Source organism: Oncorhynchus masou, chromosome 31, assembly GCF_036934945.1.
Source record: "Oncorhynchus masou masou isolate Uvic2021 chromosome 31, UVic_Omas_1.1, whole genome shotgun sequence".
In the NCBI taxonomy this organism is placed as follows: Eukaryota; Metazoa; Chordata; class Actinopteri; order Salmoniformes; family Salmonidae; genus Oncorhynchus; species Oncorhynchus masou.
In genome coordinates this window covers 30416455-30437683 of record NC_088242.1, presented here as the reverse complement: position 1 = coordinate 30437683, position 21229 = coordinate 30416455, and the positions used below count along the sequence as shown (strand labels likewise).

Sequence of the window (21229 nt, the reverse complement as noted above, 5' to 3'; positions counted from 1 at the left end):
TTCAGCTCATGAAACCAACACTTTACATGCATATTTTTGTTCAGTATAGCTGTAACAAGCATAGCTACATTGCAAATCTTGAGATAAACTTAAATACCATGATCAATTGATTTGTATATTAAAAACATAGTAATGTCTTTGTACCAAATACTAAGCATAGTCTAAAGCAGAAAAGGTTGATTCATGTACGTGAAGTGAACTGTAATATGTTCTGACTCACTCTCTGGGGTACAGTCGGTGAAGAGAGGCACCAACAGAGGCACGTTGTCAATGTTCTTCAGGTGAGGACGAACCTGGTGGATACCACGAGGTAGCTTCGCCTGGAGGGGGGGAGAGAGAGAGGGGTTAGCAAGAAACAGGTGTTAAGTCACAGTTGAGAAGAGAAAACGAGAAGAAAAGAAAAGAGAAGGAAAGACAAACAGTATTTGTCCTGTACTCTGTTGCAGTCCTCCAGGAAGCTGGGAACATCAGCAGTCTCCTCCTCTGGTAACAACGGCCCCTCTGCCTCATCTCGGGAGTCTTGGTGCAGGTCATCATGTAGGGAGTCCTGGCCTGGGCTGTTGGGGGCACCGTCACAGGGACTGTCCCTGTTTGGGGTCAGAGAGATGTGACAGTTCCACCCTGTCTCCAGGCCCATCTTCTCTGCAAACACCTTACACATACACAGGAGAAACAGACAGACAGGCAGATTGTCACCATTGTCGTCAGCTTTACCGTCACAAACATCTCAGAAAACACACCGTACTGCACCACATCATCACCATCACAAACATCTCAGCAAACACACCAACCTTGCTGCGTAGTTCGTCCTCCATGGAGAAGTAGACAAAGCGTATGCAGGCGGTGACCAGAGCGTCTATGAGCCTGACGGTGTCCAGACGAGCCTGGAACTGGGAGGACACCATTCCCATGAAGATCTGACCACTCAGAGCCTGAACACAGTCATCCTTCTCCACACCTTCTCCTATACCCTCTATGGGGAGAGAGAGAGAAAGGAGGGGGACAAGACATGAAAATAAATATAAGCAAGTGTCACACTAAGGTACAACACAAAACACAAGTGTAGCTGCATCATCCTCTCCCCTCGTCCCACCCTCTGGACTCCTCCCACCCTCTGGACTCCTCCCTTACCATCAGAGCTCCAGGAGTTCCTGCGGGAGTCGTATTTGATAGGGGTGGTGGAGGGCAGTTCTAACCCAGAGAAGAGGTTGGGTCCAGGGGCTAGCTCCACACATTTCCCATTGAGCTGGTTGGACAGGGACACCTGCATGGGCTTGTAGGCAAAGGCAGAGCAGTATCCCGACAGACAGGCACGCTGGTAGAAGTCCAGAACTTTCTTCCTGTAGGGGGGTAGCCATATAAAGAGTGAATAATGCATGAAGGCCTTTATGTTTATTGTGGTATAAGCAGAATTCTATATATTTCCAATGCACGAACCCCCCAAAATTGTGCCCAGTCACTGATTTGAACAGCCCCCTTAGCCACGTTATCCTGGTGCCGGGTCTGCTCATTAGGTTATTATAAGGCTGCGATAAGACTACATAAGGCTGCGATAAGACTACATAAGGCTGCGATAAGACTACATAAGGCTGCGATAAGACTACATAAGGCTGCGATAAGACTACATAAGGCTGCAATAAGGCTGCGATAAGACTACATAAGGCTGCAATAAGACTACATAAGGCTGCAAAAAGGCTGTGATAAGACTACATAAGGCTGTGATAAGACTACATAAGGCTGCTATAAGGCTGTGATAAGACTACATAAGGCTGCAATAAGGCTGTGATAAGACTACATAAGGCTGCGATAAGACTACATAAGGCTGCTATAAGGCTGTGATAAGACTACATAAGGCTGCAATAAGGCTGTGATAAGACTACATAAGGCTGCAATAAGACTGTGATGAGACTACATAAGGCTGCAATAAGACTGTGATGAGACTACATAAGGCTGCAATAAGACTGTGATGAGACTACATAAGGCTGCAATAAGACTGTGATGAGACTACATAAGGCTGCAATAAGACTGTGATGAGACTACATAAGGCTGCAATAAGACTGTGATGAGACTACATAAGGCTGCAATAAGACTGTGATGAGACTACATAAGGCTGCAATAAGACTGTGATGAGACTACATAAGGCTGCAATAAGACTGTGATGAGACTACATAAGGCTGCAATAAGACTGTGATGAGACTACATAAGGCTGCAATAAGACTGTGATGAGACTACATAAGGCTGCAATAAGGTTGTCATCAGGCTGCTCTGACCTGTCGGAGCCAGAGAGGGGATAGATGTCAGATCCGTCCCAGACGTCAGTGCAGGCCTCCAGGATGAGGTCAGCTGAGCCGTGAGACAACATCTGGACATTATCTAGGGGTGAGAGGTCAGTGGTCACAGAGGTGCAACAAAACAATTCCAAGAAAGAGGTCAAGGCTAAAAAAAGAGGGTAAGAGACGGAGAGAGCGAGTGTGAAACCAGAGAGATGGAGTGAAAGTGAGCAAGAGGGAAGAAAGACAAAGAATAAAAGAGCTCTAGAGAAAGAAAACGCTAGCTATTCTCACTGGAAGAGGAGTCTCTGATGAAGAGGGAGATGAGGTGGCTGATGGGAGGTTGTCTCTTGGTGAAGTTGTGTAGGCGTCGAGGGACTGACTCCTTGGCCTTCTCCCCACAGGGCAGCTGGTACAGAGCTAGGTGGTTCTCCTGTTTGAACAGCTCCCTCGCCCCGGGAGTGAACCCTGAGAAACACACGAGAAGAAAAAGAGTGGAATAGAAGGGGTCAGTGTGTATGCGTGCGTGCGTACGTACGTGTGCATCTCTTCCCTTCCTTCTCCTCACCTATAAGCCTGGACAGCTCACACAGTCCCCAGGGCACGTGGACGGGCAGCACGGCCCCCTGGCTTTCCTGCAGGGCCAGGTTACTGAGGTGGTCGGAGAAGCGGCAGAGCTGCTGGGTGACGCTGGCGTTGCACAGGTTGAGCAGGATGTTGAGGCCCAGGGGCTTGAGGCTGGGCAGGTGGCACTGCCAGCCCTGCTCGTCGAACTGGATACTCACCGGGTTCTGCTGGTCCTGAGACAGACTCAGCATCTCCAGGTGGTAGTCACACACGTAGTCCTCCGCGTCATTGTCACAGCAACCCACCATGTCCTGAGAGAGGGGTGGCGAGAGAGAGACAGGGGAAAAAGGAGGGGAATGAATGCTGTGCAGTAAGATAGTGATGACAAGAGATTGATATATTGTGTGTGTGTGTGTGTGTGTGAACGCGCGCCTTACCTGTTCAGGGCCCTGGTCCCCTCCCTCGGTGTTGTGGCTGAAGCTGACATTAGATCCTGAGAGGTGTTTGGTGCGTGTCTCCCGCGCCTGCCGCCGAGGCTGAACTGTGTCTTCGGAACGGCCGGTGTCATGTGAAGTCTCACTGGGCTCATGCCCGCCCCCCATCCCATCCATCACTGGCATACACAGCAGAGCCTCCCCCTCCTGGGTCTGACAGATAGGATGACCAGCCAAATCAGACTTTCAATCACTGAAAAGATTCTATCAACTGTCAAAACGTGCCTCAGTCACTACCTCAGATGCTTAAAGGAACTAGATCATGGTCTCACGTCAGATAACGCGACGGTCGTGTCGCGTTAGAACGACTCCATCTGACGGAAGACAATGGAAACTAGATACTAAAAAAGAGAGCAATTCTATCATCATTGACGTTCTATATTCTAGTACTACAGGTTTAAAATGTCACTTACAGGAACTCGTAGACAATAAGAGCCCTTATAGGTAACTGAACGATACATCTGATTTTAGTGGGCAAGAACAGGAGAAGATGAAGAGCAATTGATAAAAAAGTAGCAATCTACAGACGTATACCCCCCACCCCAAATACACACCACCTTGTCTACTCAAAACACAAACACGCACCTCGTCACGGTCATCGTCGGTCTCCATGCGGCAGAAGGAGTTGACAGACAGGTCGTCTCGCAAGTCTTGCTGACTGTCGTTGTGAGGCGGCTCCACGCGACCACTGAAGAACAACACAGTCTCTGGACTGGGGTTAGGCCAGGATAATACACCCTGTTTGTCCACACAACATAACACCTGGCGAGAGAGAGAGAGAGAGAAGAGTTATACCCGTGTTCATTTCCACGACGAAAATATTCATCAAACACCTCTATTGCAGTGGCAATTGACAGGACGATAACAGGTAACAGTCCTTAACTGGCAGCTTCATTAAATAGTACCCACAAAACACCAATCTCAATGTCAACAGTGAAGCGGCGACTCCGGGATGCTGGCCTTCTAGGCAGGGTTCCTCTGTCCAGTGTCTGTGCTCTTTTGCACATATTAATCTTTTCTTCTTATTGGCCAGTCTGAGATATGGCTTTTTCTTTGCAACTATGCTTAGAAGGCCAGCATCCCAGAGTCGCCTCTTCACTGTTGACGTTGAGACTGTTGTATTGTGGGTACTATTTAATGAAGCTGCGAGGTGAGAACTTTTGAGACCGTCTGTTTCTCAAACTGGACACTAATGTACTTGTCATCTTGCTCAGTTGTGCACCGGGGCCTCTAACTCCTCTTTTATTCTGGTTAGAGCCAGTTTGCGCTGTTCTGTGAAGGGAGTAGTACACAGCGTTGTACCAGATGTTCAGTTTCTTGGCAATTTCTCGCATGGAATAGCCTTCATTTCTCAGAACAAGAACAGGCTGATGAGTTTCAGAAGAAAGTTATTTGTTTCTGGACATTTTGAGCCTGTCATCGAACACACAAATGCTGATGCTCCAGATACTCAACTAGTCTAAAGAAGGCCAGTTTCATTGCTTCTTTATTCAGGACAACAGTTTTCAGCTGTGCTAACATAATTGCAAAATGTTTTTCTAATGATAAATTAGCTAACACAACGTGCCATTGGAACACATGAGTGATGGTTGCTGATGATTGGCCTCTGTACGCCTATGTAGATATGCCATAATTACTATTATATATATATTTTTTAAAATCTGCTGTTTCCAACTACAATAGAATAGTCATTTACCACATTAACAATGTCTACACTGTATCAATTTGATGTTATTTTAAAATGGACAAAAAAAATGTGCTATCGAGTGGCTAAGACAAACAAGTCCCATACTATTGTGGAGGAGTTAATTCTTCCTGCTGCCGTGGATATAGCTGGGACGATGCTGGGCAAAAGGCCCAAAAAACTATACAGACAAGGACTTCATCAAACAACACTATTTCACGATGCATCAGTGACGTGGCAGGAGATGTTTTGAAACAATTACTGCTTCGCCTACAAGCCAGTGAAATCTATGCGGTACAGCTGGATGAGTCAACAGACGTGGCAGCCAGGCACAGCTCCTGATATCCATTACGTTTATGGGGGTCAATTAAGGAAGACATCCTCTTCTGGAAACCAGGACAACAGGAGAGTATATTTTTAAAGTACTGGACAGCTTTGTGACATCCAATGGACTTTGGTGGTCAAGATGTGTTGGTATCTATACTGATGGCACAAAAGCCATGACAGGGAGACATGGGAGTGGTAACGCGCGTGCAGGCAGTTGCTCCCGACGCCACTTGGGTACACTGCAGCATCCACCCGAGAGGCTCTTGCTGCCAAGGGAATGCCTGAGAGCTTGAAAGACGTTTTGGACACTACAGTGAAAACGGTTAACTTTGTTAAAGCAAGGCCTGTGAATTCTCATGTATTTTCTACACTATGCAATGATATGGGCAGCGACCATGTAACACTTTTACAACATACAGAAAGAAGTGCATTGGTTATCAAGGGGCAAAGTATTGACTTTTTTGTTGTTGTATAGAGACGAGCTTAAAGTTCTTACTGACCATAATTTTCACTTGTCTGACCGCTTGCATGATGATGAGTTTCTCACACGACTTGGCCTATCTGGGTGATGTTTTTTCTGAATCTAGGATTACAGGGACTCTCCACCACTATATTCAATGTGCGGGACAAAATTGAGGCTATGATTAAGAAGTTGGAGCTCTTCACTGTCTGCATTAACAAGGACAACACACAGGTCTTTCCATCATTGTATGATTTTTTTTGTGTGCAAATGAACTCAAGCTTACGGACAATGTTACGGACATTGCCTCCAGTCCACTTACCGATATCTGAACAAGAGAGCCTCATCGAAATTGCAACAAGCCGTTCTGTAATTTTTTTTATTTAATCAGAAGCCACTGCCAGATTTCTGGATTGGGCTGCGTTCAGAGTATCCTGCCTTGGCAAATCGTAAAATGCAAATTAATTACTTAAAAATCATACAATGTGATTTTCTGGATTTTTAGATTCCGCCTCTCACAGTTGAAGGTGTACCTATGATAAAAATTACAGACCTCTACATGCTTTGTAAGTGGGAAAACCTGCAAAATCGGCAGTGTATCAAATACTTCTTCTCCGAGCCGATGACCTCATTTCAAGATGGCTGCTACCTACATTCCAGTTAATGTTGGGAATACGTTGATGCACACCAAAAGCCGGGACTCCACAGATCATTGAGGACATCTTAAATTGTCTGCCTGTGACCTACCATTAGTGATCAACAGCCCCTAGAGTCAAAATGTTTATTTTACAAAACGTTTAGGCTACTAATTTGGAGAAGCTTAGTTACAGTGACCAGGCAGTCACAAGGAATTTGACTACTTACGACAAAACTTTGATTATAATATAGCTACAGCATGTCAAGGGGCAGGGCTCCAGACTATGACCATTTAGTAGCATTTTGTGACCTTTTGACTTGGCTGTACGAGTAAAACAATTTATTTAGTCTCATCAGTGCGATCTGAACATTCATTATAATGGTCACCTCACTCAAATGTTTCAAAACTTGATTTGGTCAAACAGTAAAGTGCATTATCTTCATGACTCCTGTAATGAAAGTGTCTGCCCAGCCCATGGGCCTGTTTCGCTGGGACCCGCTGCTGCGATGAGCGAGCCACTCTCCCAGAGATAAAAAAAAGGCTTGTGATTGTATAAGATTTCAAAATCCATTTGTGACAAATACATAGCTCTGGAAGCAACTGTTGTTCTCAGCTTTGTGGGTGTGCTGTGTGCTAGAGGCATCACTGCAGACCCTGGTTCGATTCAAGGCTGTATCACAACCTGCCGTGATTGGGAGTCCCATAGGGCGGCACACAATTGGCCCAGTGTCGTCCGGGTTAGGGTTTGGCGGGGGGAGGCCGTCATTGTAAATAAGAATTTGTTCTTAACGGACTTGCCCAGTTAAATAAAGGTTCTATATATAGGTTCTATATATATATATATATTTTTTTTTTACAGATAGAGCATTTGAATGGAAAATCTGTCAAACAAGGCGAGAGCTGTTTGAAACCTGAACGTTTTAATACATATTATGAGGCATGTCTTACCATGCTTCAATGTTGCCTATCAGATCTCCTCTTTCTAAATTTCTAACAGATATCTCTGTCACATGAAAATGCTGTCAGGTGCCTTCTGACAATGTTGTTTCCCACTAATTCTATTAAGGAATGAACATTCACGAGTAGCCTAATGCCTTGCGCGCATTGCTTTGCATAGAATGTGAAGAAATAATACTTCCAACGCTTTAAGCTAAATGTTCTGATCTGTTGCACTTACCTTTTTTTAAATGTAGCTTAGGCCAAATGGTTGAATTTGGGATCTGTCCTCCCATAACTGTCCCAGAGTCTGTTTCATTCTGACCAATAGAATAGGTCAACCTTTCTACTATGGGTGAACAGTAGATTGACCTAGGCTAGGTATTTTGCTGTTTGTTACTTGTCTTGTTGGCTGAGGAAAAGTAAAATGTGGACAGTTAATATAACATCTTCAAAGTGCACATCAGAATTCAGTAATTCAGTAATGTTCTGTCATTCTGAGCACCATGGGTAGAGGGCCAAATCAGGTTACACACCCAATGTCTATCGGCCCGGGTACGTTCAAATGTTCCTGGTCAAATGTCCCGCGCCACATTTTCCTAATGCAGACCCTGATAAAGCTGGAAGCAAATTCCATCTCCATTGAACAAAATTCATAAAATTCTGGAACCCTATTTTAAAATTCTAATATAACAATACCTTTTCAACCAACAATTCATGACAATCACTGGATTAGGTTGTACATCAAAACATACTGGGTTATGCTGTTTGGACATGTCAGATGAAAATATATTTATTGAAAAGCATACCATCTCAGTAGTCTATTACATAGTCAAAAGCACTATGAATGACTTTATTGAAGTGATAAAAAAAAAAAATTATATTGTGTGACACCACAGAAAATAATTGGTGCGACCAAATCATGGGCTGGTGACACCAACTGAAAAAGTCAGTGGCAACAGTGTCACCAAGAGAAAATGTTAATTTGGAGCCCTGTCAAGGGTTGTGACTTTTTATCAGCTGCAGAGTAATGTGTTCTTCTGCCAATTTGGCTGTTGTGAAGAGAATCCGATACGATATTTTTCTCCCCAATTTCGTCATGTTCAATTGGTTGTCTTGTCCATTGTACGGGAGAGGGAGAGGCGAAGGTCGTGCATCCTCTGCAACCCCGCACTGCTTCTTGACACACTGCACGCTTCACCCGGAAGCCAGGTGCCCCAATGTGTTGGAGGAAACACTGTACACCTGGTGACCGTTGTCAGGGTGCATGCGCCCGGCGTGCCACAGGAGTCGCTAGAGCGCGATGGGACAAGGGCATCCCGGCCGGCCAAACACTCCCAACCTGGACGACGCTGGGCCAATTGTGCTTCGCCTCATGGGTCTCCCAGACGCGACACAGCCCTGTATCGAACCAGGATCTGTAGTAACGCAGATAGCACTGCGATGCAGTGCCTTAGATCGCTGAAGCACTCGCAATAGGATGTTACGGAGAAAAATATGTCGGCAGGGTGGGAAACATTTATTTGATTGTTTTTGTACCTATAACCCCCTCTGAAATTTTTTTTTTACTAAACTAAATAGACAAAATAATTATCAAAAGAGTGCCAAAATGAACATTATTATACACACACACTGAAGAACAACAGTCTCCAGACTGGGGTTAGGCAGGATAATATACCATGAATTGTCAATACAACACTGTGTGTGTGTGTGAGATTGAGTGAGTGAGTCACACACACATACAAACTAGTACTTACAGTGACAGAGCCGAGTGTGTGTAGCAGGCTAGAGGTGTAGCAGAGAGTCTGGGATTCTCCCCTCAGCACGCCCACCAGGTGTCTCCACACACACCGCAGCATCTCCTGCACACACACAGTTACGCTACATCACATTTACACCCACTACTGGAAAAAAAAGATAAACAAGTCATAGTTGACTAAATTTTACGTTTGTCAGACATTATAAGAACGCAAAACTGGTCTGATGTTGAAAGGAGTGCCCAACCCTCAACATTGCTTGTGTAGATCGCAATCCGAAATGAATGGTGAAGATTAAACGCAGGAAGACTGTCATTACACTCCTCAATCAAAAAAACAGCTGAAATTCCAAAAACTATGAACACTATTGACATATTGAAATCCATAAGGTCTTCAAAAGGTCAAGGCTTGCTGCTAAGGCGATTGAGTCGAGCTGCTACCATAGTATGGGAGGACAGAGTGCAGAATTACAGGCTGCAGGGTTACAGGCTGCAGGGTTACAGGCTGCAGGGTTACAGGCTGCAGGGTTGCAGGCTGCAGGGTTGCAGGCTGCAGGGTTGCAGGCTGCAGGGTTGCAGGCTGCAGGGTTGCAGGCTGCAGGGTTACAGGCTGCAGGGTTACAGGCTGCAGGGTTACAGGCTGCAGGGTTACAGGCTGCAGGGTTACAGGCTGCAGGGTTACAGGCTGCAGGGTTACAGGCTGCAGGGTTACAGGCTGCAGGGTTACAGGCTGCAGGGTTACAGGGTTACAGGCTGCAGGGTTACAGACTGCAGGGTTACAGACTGCAGAATTACAGAGTTACAGGCTGCAGGGTTACAGACTGCAGGGTTAGATGAAGCACATGAAATAGCCTTCATGCTCGGTTGCAGGCAGTAGCATCTATTCTACAGCATATATTCTACTAGCTATATACTAGTGGCAAAGTGGGAAAATAAATAATCTCAAGAACACCTCAAACTGAGGTTTTGGAACCTCAATGCGAGTAAAACACAGCATTGGTAGACGTCCTTTAGATGTCTTGAGTCTGACCGTACACTCTCAGATGCTTCCTTTCCTTAACTCCTTTCCTTATGAAATCATATTGCGCCCACCAATTAGGTCCTTTTCAGATTAGTGTTCATCAAGTAAGGCACTTGAGGAAAGGAGGGTGTTTTGAGAGTAAAAGGAGACAGCTAGTGGGTCTGATTTTCCCATCATGCATTTACAAGCAGGCGGGCAAAGTCGGCAGTCACAGGCTCAGGGTAGGGGCCAATCCAGAACCAAGCTTAAGCCCTTCCCCTTCTAGTGGGGAGGGGGCTGGGGGTTAGTTCATGACTGGGCCAATATGTCAGTAGCGCAGCAGGGGTTGGTGGGGACTGGGGTTCGTGTCGAAGCGTTACGTGATCAGGTGAAGAAATGGTATGAGGACAAATTACCAAAACAAGATTAGTCAAATTTGCCCTCCCATCAGGGAAGATCTGATTGGCTGACAAATAGAACTGATAGAAAGATATCGTCATGCCAGATGAAGAAAATCAACAAAATAAGAGAAACAATGCCAAACTAAATACGTGATTGTAGTACTAAACTCGAACAACAAGAGAAAATACGTGAGGGTGTGAGCTGCGTACAGGGTTTCGTGGTGGGCGGTGCAGTGGCGAGAGCGGGCAGCGTGAGGACAGGGGGAGGGCGAGGGAGCTGAGAGTTTATACCTGGGAGGACACCGCTTCAGTGTAGCTGCTTAGAGTGTCCTCAGAGAACTTAGCAAGCTGGGGTGAGAGAAGAGGCTAGTTAAACCACACAGGAGCCTCTCTGTCTCACATGGCACACGAGTGTGCGAGTGTGTGAGTGAGTGTGTGTGTGTGTGTGTACGCGCGTCTCACCAGGCCAGTAGGAGAAGCTCTGCTGGACTCAGCCAGGACACTAGCCTCTCCATAGGCATTGACCAGCACCCACATGACAGGAAACAGCAGGGGGAGGATGGGCAGCACACCCATCAGCTGGAATACACACAACACTTACTACAATAAGGAGAATCTGCTATATCTTATTGCACATTGTAGTGGAAATTTCCTGTATTACCAAATCACAAGAGAGCAAACCACACAAGACAGAGTTATCATAAAGTCCATCTTTAATTATATGAGCTCCATCACAACCCTGAGACTCTCAGATCAACTCAGTGTCTATAAATGAATTCTCTGAGAGTCCTTACACATTGCAACTGAGATCCTTTATAGCAAAGACACACATATAGCCAGACAGCATTGGCTATAAATCGTTCAGCTTTGGTCTCCTAAACTACGTTCTTATCTCGCTCTTGGTACCACTCAGAAACAAAAACACTACCTCTTCCAATGGCATATATCAAATACACCCCCTCCTGGACAAGATTACAGAGAGACAGTGACTGGCACACAGACATTGTGGAGCCAAGAGATAATTGGTTCCCCCTCAATCATCCCTTCACATGGTTTAAAAGATACGTTTACACATGACACATTCACAGATAAGACTAACCAGAGCTCTCCCCTCTCTGGGCCCACGTAACTTTTCCCACCTAAGCATGCTATAAAATGAATAAAGCATCTAATTTATTTACATCTTATTTACCTAAAGAATTCTGATTCTGCCACGACAACATCATCTCTGGATGAGATTCTGTCCCCACAGGTTAAGCCTCCCCTGACAGATCATGTATGAAAAATAAGGAGAAGAGGCACGACCAAGAAAATGTGTCGAGTCTCCATACCTGCAGCTGGATGAAGTTGAAGCGCCCAGGAGTGAGCCCGGGGGCGTCGCAGAAATACCGCACCGTATTCACGACCAAGAACGCCATCTATAGGAGGAGAGACGTGACATATGAGGGGCCGGATCCAGTAGATATAAAGAATTAACTGTGCATCCGCGTGTGTGTGTGTGTGTGCGCACGCTTGTGTCTCACCAGTACTATAGGGCAGGCGAACTTGGCCATGATCGACTGCACGGTGAACCTCTCATTATCCAGGGCTGTGATTGGTCGAGACAGAGCCAGGTCAAGACTGTTCCTGTACAGTACAGAGTGGAATACAGCCAGGGGTGTCAGTCATTTTAGAAAACTTTTTGGGACAGTTTACTGGACCCATGCAGATCAAGCCTAATCCTGGAGAGAAAAGCATGTTTAGTTCAAGCGTAGGCTTAATCTGGGTATGGGAGACTGCTTAAAAAGTGACCATTTTAGGCTTCCCTCGACTCTAGTTGCATGATTTGCGCAAACTTTATACTTGAGTTCAATTTTTGGACCTTCTCCAATAAGAATAAACTTCATTTGTATAGCACTTTTCAATGTAAATAACAAAATGCTTCACATTATAAAATAACCAAATAAAAAGCACAAACAAAGAAACAAAGACGGGAGAAAGGAGAAAGGAAGAAAGATGGCTCCTCCTCCTCCGCAAAACTAGCTAGTGGTGAACTGTTACCTCAAACTCGTTCACCTCACCAGTCAAAGTATGTCAGACGGTCCAGCCTCAAAGGTGGACTTGAGTGGAAGTATTACCAACCTGACGCTGTCGAGGATGGGGGTGCGGACCACCCTGAAGAGGCGGTGCTGCTGGGGGCTCTGGGGAACCCTCTTCTGGTCCCCCCGGGGGGAGGGAGGAGGGGAGAGAGGTGGGAAAAGGTCACCTGGCTCCAGAACTATATGCTCATCATCCTAGAGAAGGGAGATGTTGAGGACACAGGGAGTGAATACAGGTGAGAGACACACATATCTCATCCTTGATTTTGTATTTATTATGGATCCCCATTTCCTGGGATCCAGCTAAATTAAGGCAGTTAAACCATTTTTAAAAACATTACAATACATTTCACAACACAGTAAGTGTGTGCCCTCAGGCCACTACTCTACTACTACATATCTACAATACAAAATCCATGTGTACGGGTGTGTATAGTGCGTATGTTATCATGTGTAGGCAGTCATTGTAAATAAGAATTTGATCTTAACTCACTTGCCTAGTTAAATAAAGGTTATATTAAAATGTGTGTGTATGTGTCTGTGCTTCACAGTCCCCACAGTTCCATAAGGTGTATTTTGATTTGTTTGTTTTTTTTAAATCAGATTTTATTGCTTGCATGAGTTACCTGACGTGGGATAGAGTTCCATGTAGTCATGGCTCTATGTAGTACTGTGCTGGACTTAGGGATTGTGAAGAAACCTCTGGTGGCATGTCTTGTGTGGTATGCATGGGAGTCCGAGCTGTGTGTTAGTTTAAAAACAGACAGCTCGGTGCATTCAGCTTGTCAATACCTCTCACAAAATACAAGTAGTGATGAAGTCAATCGCTCTTCTACTCCCGAGCCAGGAGAAGAAAAAAAACGACTGATGTCTGAGGAAAGCAAAGCCCTCCTCTCCCGGTCTAAGTGCTATGATGTCTCTCTCTACCCATCCTCTCCTCTCTCCATCCCTCATTTTCCACCCCTCTCGTCGTACCTTGATGCCTCTGAGGGAAGCGAAGGCCTCCTTTCCTGGGCGTAGTGCTATGACGTCTCCCTCCACCAGTAGGGACACAGGCAGGTTGACCAGCTTGGAGTCGCGGTAGGCCCAGTGGAGCGACCAGGAGGGGGAGGAGGGGGTGTACAGGTCAGGGTAGAGGGAGGGAGACCACCTCACCCCATTACCCAAATCTGCCCATCCCGACAGGTAGTCTGGAGGAGGGAGAGAGTGCGGATGGTAAAAGACAGGATCACAAAACAAAAACGGTGGAAACTTGCCAACCTCAAGTAAAGTAGTGTTTATTTCACAATGTTTTCCCTCCAACTGTCCTAATGTCAACTATTCTCCTCCCTCTATCCCAATCTCTGCTCTTCCGTTCACCGTTGAGCTGATTGATGATGCTGTTGAGCCGGTGCACCATCTCAGTCCTCCTCAGCCTCTGCTGCCGACCAATCAGCATGAAGCTCAGCGTGAAGAGCAGGAGGAGGGCTGCAGCGTTCACCAACTCGATCCCAGAACTAGAGAGAGGAGAGGAGGAGCGATGTGTCAAAATTGACATATTTCACTGACTGTTTCGTCTTCCTGGGTTTCACAACCTAAGTTCACCTTGAAGTATCTCTGACAGGAATATTTGGGTAGCCGTGACAGAGAAGCAGTCTAACTAATAAACACTAAAGCCGGCAGAATTGCCCTATAATCATGTAACCGACGGTTATGGATGAAGAGCATCCTGAAAATAAAATAACCGTTAAAAAAAATAAATGAAACAAACAGCTGACTGAAGACCAGACCGCCAGGAATTCGTGAGGTTGAGGTCTGTTTCTGCAGTAACATGGACTCTTAACGTGATGAAACTATGTTGCTCCTTGCTGAACTTTGTTTTACTCCGTGTTGTAGCCTTGTAGTCTTCGGTTGCCTAGGCCAGTGTTTCCCCCAACTCTGGTCCTCGGGGACCACAAATAGTACATGTTTATGTTGTGGACAAGCACACCGGATTCTTCTTGTCAACTAATCATCAAACTCTTGACAAGTTGAATCGGGTGTTTTTGTCCGGGGCTTACAATGTGTGTGTGTACTTACGGGTACTCGAGGAACGGAGTTGGGAAACACTGTCCTAGGCAATGCCCCTCTCCCTTTAGCAGCAGCACACATAGAAAAGAATGAATAAAACAGGCATGGAAGCTCGAACCCTGGTAATTTGACTGGTAAACTCACAATGGCTGCCTGGTATTATGATGCAATAACTTCCATGGTAATGTCGACTGTTCATTCAAGTGATAACCGAAGTGGCTCATGCAATGGAATGTACTTTTTGTATATAGTTGAATCAACCAATCACAGCACATATAAAGGTGCATCGCATTAGCACACTTCTTGCTATTACTTCCTGCTTTGCCCTCATGGGTACACACGGCAATGGCCACCAGTCCACCCATTATGCCACAACGGACTTGAATGGGGACGCCGGGTTCTATTCCTATGGCAGCACAAGCAATCAGGGGCGGAGGAGAAAATGTGTCTTAAAAAAAAACAGTAACACTTTCCTTGACACCCAGCGTCATAATGGTCATACAGCTGACATAACCTGTAATATGGTCATAACACTTGTGGCATATATTGTGTTATTTTATGGCTGGTTATGACACCTACATTAGAGTGCCAAAACGCACAAAGCAAGGCAAAACACTCCATTACACCATAAACATACTGTTGACAGGTATGCCATGTTAAATATATACATTTACCACATTACATTTTCATTGTAATTGCACACACATTGATGTCAGACATGCACCTACCCCAATGCTCTGTTGCTGATGACTGGGATGAATGCAGGAGCAGATATCAGGAGTGGGACAAAGACGCCCTCTTTTTGACTGACGGCTGACATAAGGGCATGTACGTGATAGTAATCTAAGCCAGATTGGCCTATGATGGTTATAATGCTTCTTAACAGGGTCATAAAGTGTATTTTCTACAAGTTATTTCAAAATATGATTTTAAAAAAAACATGACTAAAGAATTCATTACAACAAAGGATGTAAGAAAAAAAATATATTCAAATGAAAGGAAACTGCTTGGCAGGGAAAAATCTAATTTGAATAAATGCAGGTTTTTGACAATTGTGTGTGTGTGTGTCATAACACAATATGCCACAACAGATGTAAATACAGTGCATTCGAAAGGTATGCAGACCCCTTCACCCTTTCCACATTGTTACATTACAGCCTTATTCTAAAATGGATTAAATTAATAATTTCCCTCAATCTATACACAAAGTGTATATGACAGAGTGAAATCAGGTTTCAAGTGTTTTTTTTCAAATGTATTAAAAATAAACAGAAATACCTTGACAAGTCTTCAGACCCTTTACTATGAGACTGGAAATTGAGCTCAGGTGCATCCTGTTTCCATTGATCATCCTTGAGATGTTTCTACAACTTGATTGGAGTCCACCCGTAGTAAATTCAATTGATTGGACATGATTTGGAAAGGCACACACATGTCTATATACAGTCCCACAGTTGACAGTGCATATCAGAGCTAAGACCAAGCCATGAGGTCGAAGGAATTGTCCGCAGAGCTCCGAGACAGGATTGTGTAGAGGCAAAAATCTGGGGAAGGGTAAGAAAAAATGGCCAGACAGAAGCCACTCCACAGTAAAACGCATGACAGCCCGCTTGGAGTTTGCCAAAAAAGCACCTTAAGGACTCTGACCATGAGAAATAAGATTCTCTAGTCTGATGAAACCAAGAATGAACTCTTTGGCCTGAATGACAAGAGTCACATCTGGAGGAAACCAGGCACCGCTAATCACCTGACCAAAACCATCACTACAGTGAAGCATGGTGGTGGCAGCATCATGCTGTGGGGATATTTTTCAGCGACAGGGACTGGGAGACCAGTCAGGATCGAGGGAAAGATGAAAGGAGCAAAGTACAGAGAGATCCTTGATGAAAACCTGCTTCAGAGCGCTCAGGACCTCTGACTGGGGCGAAGGTTCACCTTCTAACAGGACAACGACCCTAAGCACACAGCCAAGACAACACAGGAGTGGCTTCGGGAGAAGTCTCTGAATGTCCTTGAGTGGCCCAGCCAGAGCCCAGACTTGAACCCGATCTAACATCTCTGGAGAGACCTGAAAATAGCTGTGCAGCAACTCTCCCCATCCAACCTGACACAACTTGAGAGGATCTGCAGAAAACAATGGGAGAAACTCTGCAAATACAGGTATGCCAAGTTTCTAGCGTCATACCCAAGAAGACCCAAGGCTATAATCGCTGCCAAAGGTGCTTCAACAAAGTACTGAGTAAAGGGTCTGATTGCTTACGTTTTACATAAGATTCCCCAAAACAATTTCTTGCTTTGTCATTATGTGTTATTGTTTGAAGATTGATGGGGGGAAAAAACAATTTAATCAATTTTAGAATAAGGCCGTAACGTAAGAACATGTGGAAAAAGTCAAGGTCTGAATACTCTCCGAATGCACCGTATCTGGGTCATGACAGTGTTATGACAAGTTATGTCAGCTGTTATGACATTACGACATGGTTATGACCGTGTTACGACACTGGGTGTCAGGTAAAGTGTTATTACGGTGACCGCAGCCATTTGGATGGCCAATAACTATCATCCAAAATTCGATGACTGTCAGAGCCCTAATTCACACAAGCACACAGTTACACACCTGCCGTGTGGCTGGTCGCCGTAACAACAGAGAAGTCCCAACACCACCAGCAGTGTAAGGGCAGCTCCTGGCCAATGGAGACAGGAGTGTCGGTTGCCATGGTGAAGGAAGCTCTTCACCCACTGCTCCTATAACAATATCAACAAACAAAACACGTGTTTGACACATCTCAATACGCGTGTGTCCGTTTTTGGTTATATAATAAAACAAGGAAAATTCAGACAAGTGGGGACATTTCGCCGGTCCCCACAAGGAAAAAGGCTACTTCAGTTTCAGGGGTTAGGTTTACAATTAGAGTTAGGTTTAGGGGTTTGTGGTTAAGGAAAATATGATTTTGAATGGGAATCAATTGTTTGATCCCCTCAAGGACAGAAAAACAAACGTGTGTGTGTGTGTGTGTGTGGTGCGCATGCATCTGTCCGTGTGTGTGTGGTGGTACCTACCTGTGCAGTCGGTTGTTTCCCACGGCCTGTGGTCTGGTGCTGGTCAAGCAGGGTGGTGAGCTGGTCCCTCAGTGTCCCCAGAGCCTGACCAGTGGACAAGCCAAGGGTCCCCACCCCCTCCTCCTGAAAACCCACAGGAACAGACGCACAGACAACAAAAAATACCTAATTTGAAATCACATTAGTCAACAAAGATTCAAACATTTCATAAGGCCACAGACTCATGGACACTGGAGACACAAAGCACCTTCTCCATATAGCCAGGCGGCCCATGACAGCTGACACAGCAGTACCCTGCTAGCTGCATTGCCTTGGTCTTACGCACAGGTGTACAGACACGCACAACAATCAATATAAAACAGATGTGCATAATCAACCATTATCCTAAGTTCACATTTGTTGCCCCGAGGTTCTGCGCTTCTGTTATATGGTTCTAATAAGCAAAACTCATTCCTGTTTGTTAAACCGTTAATAGGCTCGACTGAATTCGACTATCACCAAGGAGCTAAACTCACTGCTGCCAATAGGATTGTATGGCTTTGTGTTTCTAATGAGTGTAATACAGCAGAGACGATGTGATGTACGGTTCATGATTCATCTTTGCACAACGGAAGTGACGCAAACTGCAGAGAAACAACCATATCTAAAATGTCAGTGGGAACCCGATCTTTTCCCACACTTCACACGCACACACACACACACAACTTCATCTCGGCGCTGGTTTTAAGCTCTACATCCCACACAGCTATAAATAACTCACAATTTTCCAGAGTAAAGGAAGCCTGCAGAAAATCTTCCAGACATGGATAAACACACAAACGCACCCTGCGCATAACCCTGTTTTAAGCAGAACACCGACAAAACAACACGCCCGCCAGCAAATTGACCTGGATTAACCAAACACACACAGACACTTTTCCCCTCATTTCTCTTCCCCACCCATCAGCTCTACGGACCTTTCATCCCCATTCGGACTTCTTACTTACTGTCCCCCTCTTCCGGAACCAAGTTCTCAGCTCCAGGTCCAGGACCATGATACAGTTGTTCCTTTTCTTTCTCACTGTCTCTTACTGTTGTCTGCTCTGTGAACCTGTCATCGATCGACTAAACAGAGTAATATTGTATCCAGGTGTGGAAAGTGTGTGTGAGAGGAGAGGACAGAAAAGACCTGCAGGGAAGGAGAGCATCTGATGACCGGAGAGAAAGGGCACCCAGGGGACTAGTCAGTCTGACGTTACAGCCTGGGTGACACTGCTTCAGCATCCTAATGCCTCCCTAGCCTGTCTCATCTGGCTCTTTTCTCTGTCTCGCCCAGCCCTAGCCCATCCCAACACAGAGTGCCGGCCGGACTTTTCTGGCTGAACGTCCCTCTTTCTGTGCAGTGGCTGGCTCCATGATACTGCTGATACAGGAGAGTGACCAAGCCGGGTCTGCCAACAGAGAGAATGAGAGAGAGAGAGAGACAGAGAGAAGGGGAGGGCGAGAGAAACTGGCCTCACTGAACCCTGGCCCCGGGTCCAGAGAAAAAGACAGATGAATAGAGAGAGAGAGGGGAGGCAGATGAAAGCTGAAAGAACAGAAGACATAAAGAGTGCACGGGCGGCAAGAGGAAAAAGGAGATGCAAAAGAGAGAGAGAGGGGAGAGAGAGAGAGAGAGAGAGAGAGAGAAACTGGCCCATCCAGGGTTGTGCTTTGTTCCGTTCCAGCCAACACAGCACATAATTCAACACTGCAGCAGTGGAGGGATGGAGGGAGAGAAACGAGACAGACAGAGAGACGTCAGTGAACCTTGGTTCTGGTCCAGAGAGGTAAAGAGAGTAGAACAGCGAATACACCCACAGAAACACTAGAGTCAAACACAGTCAGAGTACATAGAACATACAGTTGTGGACAAATATATTGGCACCCTTGCACTTTTGACGACCGTATAGAAATTGTGAGAACAATAATAGGACCAAAGCATAGTATACATTGTTTAAGGAATATATCAGTGAATACCACCTCCTCCAGGGTTATATAGGAGACACTATATCTCTCTCTGTACTCAGCCAGGGGGCAGAAGAACCATGCCTAAACCAATTTAGGATGGGATGAAACGCTAGTGCCAAGAAATACTATTTAAAGTTTAGTACGGCTAGTCCTACATCTTTTCCGCTTTGCAAGTATGTTCATTTTATAGGGCTCGATTACCTTGCCATATGTACTGAACAGAAATATAAAAAGCAAACCCGTTACAGTTTTTACTTAGTTACAGTTCATATGGGGAAATCAGTCAATTGAAATCAATTCATTAGGCCCTAATCTATTGATTTCACACGACTGGGAATACAGATATGCATCTGTTGGTCACAGATACCTTCAAAAAAAAATGGGCCTCTGGATCTCGTCACAGTATTTCGGTGCATTCAAATTGCCATCGATAAAATGCAATTGTGTTCGTTGCTTATGCCTTCCCATACCATAACCCCACCATGTGGCACTTGGTTCACAATGTTGACATCAGCAAACCACTCGCCCACATGACACCATTTCATGGTCTGCTGTTGGGAGGCCAGTTGGAAGTACTGACAAATTCTCTAAAACGACATTGGAGGTGCTTTTTATAAGTTAGAGAAATTAACATTAAATTCTCTGACAACAGCTCTGGTAGACATTCCTGCAGTCAGCATGCAAATGGCACGCTCCCTCAAAACTTGAGACATCTGTGGCATTTGTGTGTCACAAAACTGCACATTTTAGAGTGGCCCTTAATTGCCCCTGTGTAATGATCATGCTGTTTAATCAGCTTCTTGATATGCCACACCTGTCAGGTGGATGGATTATATTGTCAAAGGAGAAATGCTCACAAACAGGGATGTAAACAAATTTGTGCACAAAATGAGAGAAATAAGCGTTTTGTGCGTATGGAACATTTCAAGGATCTTTTATATCAGCTCGTGAAAACATGTGCTCAGCACTTTACATGTTGCGTTTATATTTTTGTTTAGTGTACATTTTGAAATCGCACTATTTTATTCCAATAGCCAGAAGGTGATAAAAAATGTATTTGCCATGGCAATAAAGACCTGGAGAAGAAACCCTCCTCCTCACAGCTGCCCGTGTCCCTTAATGTTGATTATGTGGTGGCTACTGACAAGGAGCACATGGCTGAGCTCTTTAAAAATCACCACTTCATTAAGTCAGGATTCCTATTTGACTCAGCCATGCCTCCTTGCCCATCCAACATTTCCTCATCTCCCAGCCCTTCTAATGCAACTAGCCCTGATGCTCCTCCCTCTTTTTACCACTTCCCTGCTACAAAGTTACTCCCTGCAGGTGGTCACCGAGTCCGAGGTCCGAGAAACTTTACCCCAAAAAAACATCTGGGTCAGATGGTTTAGACCCTTATTTAAGGTTGCGGCCCCTATCATCGCCAAGCCTATCTCTGACCTTTTTAACCTGTCTCTCCTCCCTTGGGAGGTTTCCATTGCTTGGAAGGCAGCCACTGTGCATCCTTTATTGAAAGGGGAG

At 45.3% G+C, this 21229-nt stretch overlaps 1 protein-coding gene across 6 annotated transcripts in view; it reads right to left on the bottom strand.

Annotated features, from left to right (window-relative positions):
* LOC135523789 (transmembrane protein 94-like) overlaps nt 1-21229 on the bottom strand; it is a 32628-nt gene that overhangs the window by 6424 nt on the left and 4975 nt on the right. For 4 of the 6 annotated variants that reach the window (XM_064950695.1, XM_064950694.1, XM_064950693.1 and 1 more), the window contains exons 3-21: nt 17720-17842; nt 17277-17404; nt 13970-14106; nt 13586-13800; nt 12654-12805; nt 12056-12158; nt 11864-11950; nt 10995-11111; nt 10824-10880; nt 9133-9237; nt 3917-4093; nt 3275-3484; nt 2839-3148; nt 2565-2738; nt 2271-2373; nt 1132-1340; nt 792-973; nt 437-652; nt 221-320 (exon numbers count right to left, since the gene is read on the bottom strand). In XM_064950695.1, the coding sequence (XP_064806767.1) occupies nt 221-320; nt 437-652; nt 792-973; nt 1132-1340; nt 2271-2373; nt 2565-2738; nt 2839-3148; nt 3275-3484; nt 3917-4093; nt 9133-9237; nt 10824-10880; nt 10995-11111; nt 11864-11950; nt 12056-12158; nt 12654-12805; nt 13586-13800; nt 13970-14106; nt 17277-17404; nt 17720-17842 (2905 nt within the window). Of the gene's footprint in view, nt 1-220; nt 321-436; nt 653-791; nt 974-1131; nt 1341-2270; nt 2374-2564; nt 2739-2838; nt 3149-3274; nt 3485-3916; nt 4094-9132; nt 9238-10823; nt 10881-10994; nt 11112-11863; nt 11951-12055; nt 12159-12653; nt 12806-13585; nt 13801-13969; nt 14107-17276; nt 17405-17719; nt 17843-18705; nt 18772-18829; nt 19083-21229 lie in introns of those variants that run through there. The other 2 variants (XM_064950698.1, XM_064950696.1) reach the window with 2 other exon arrangements.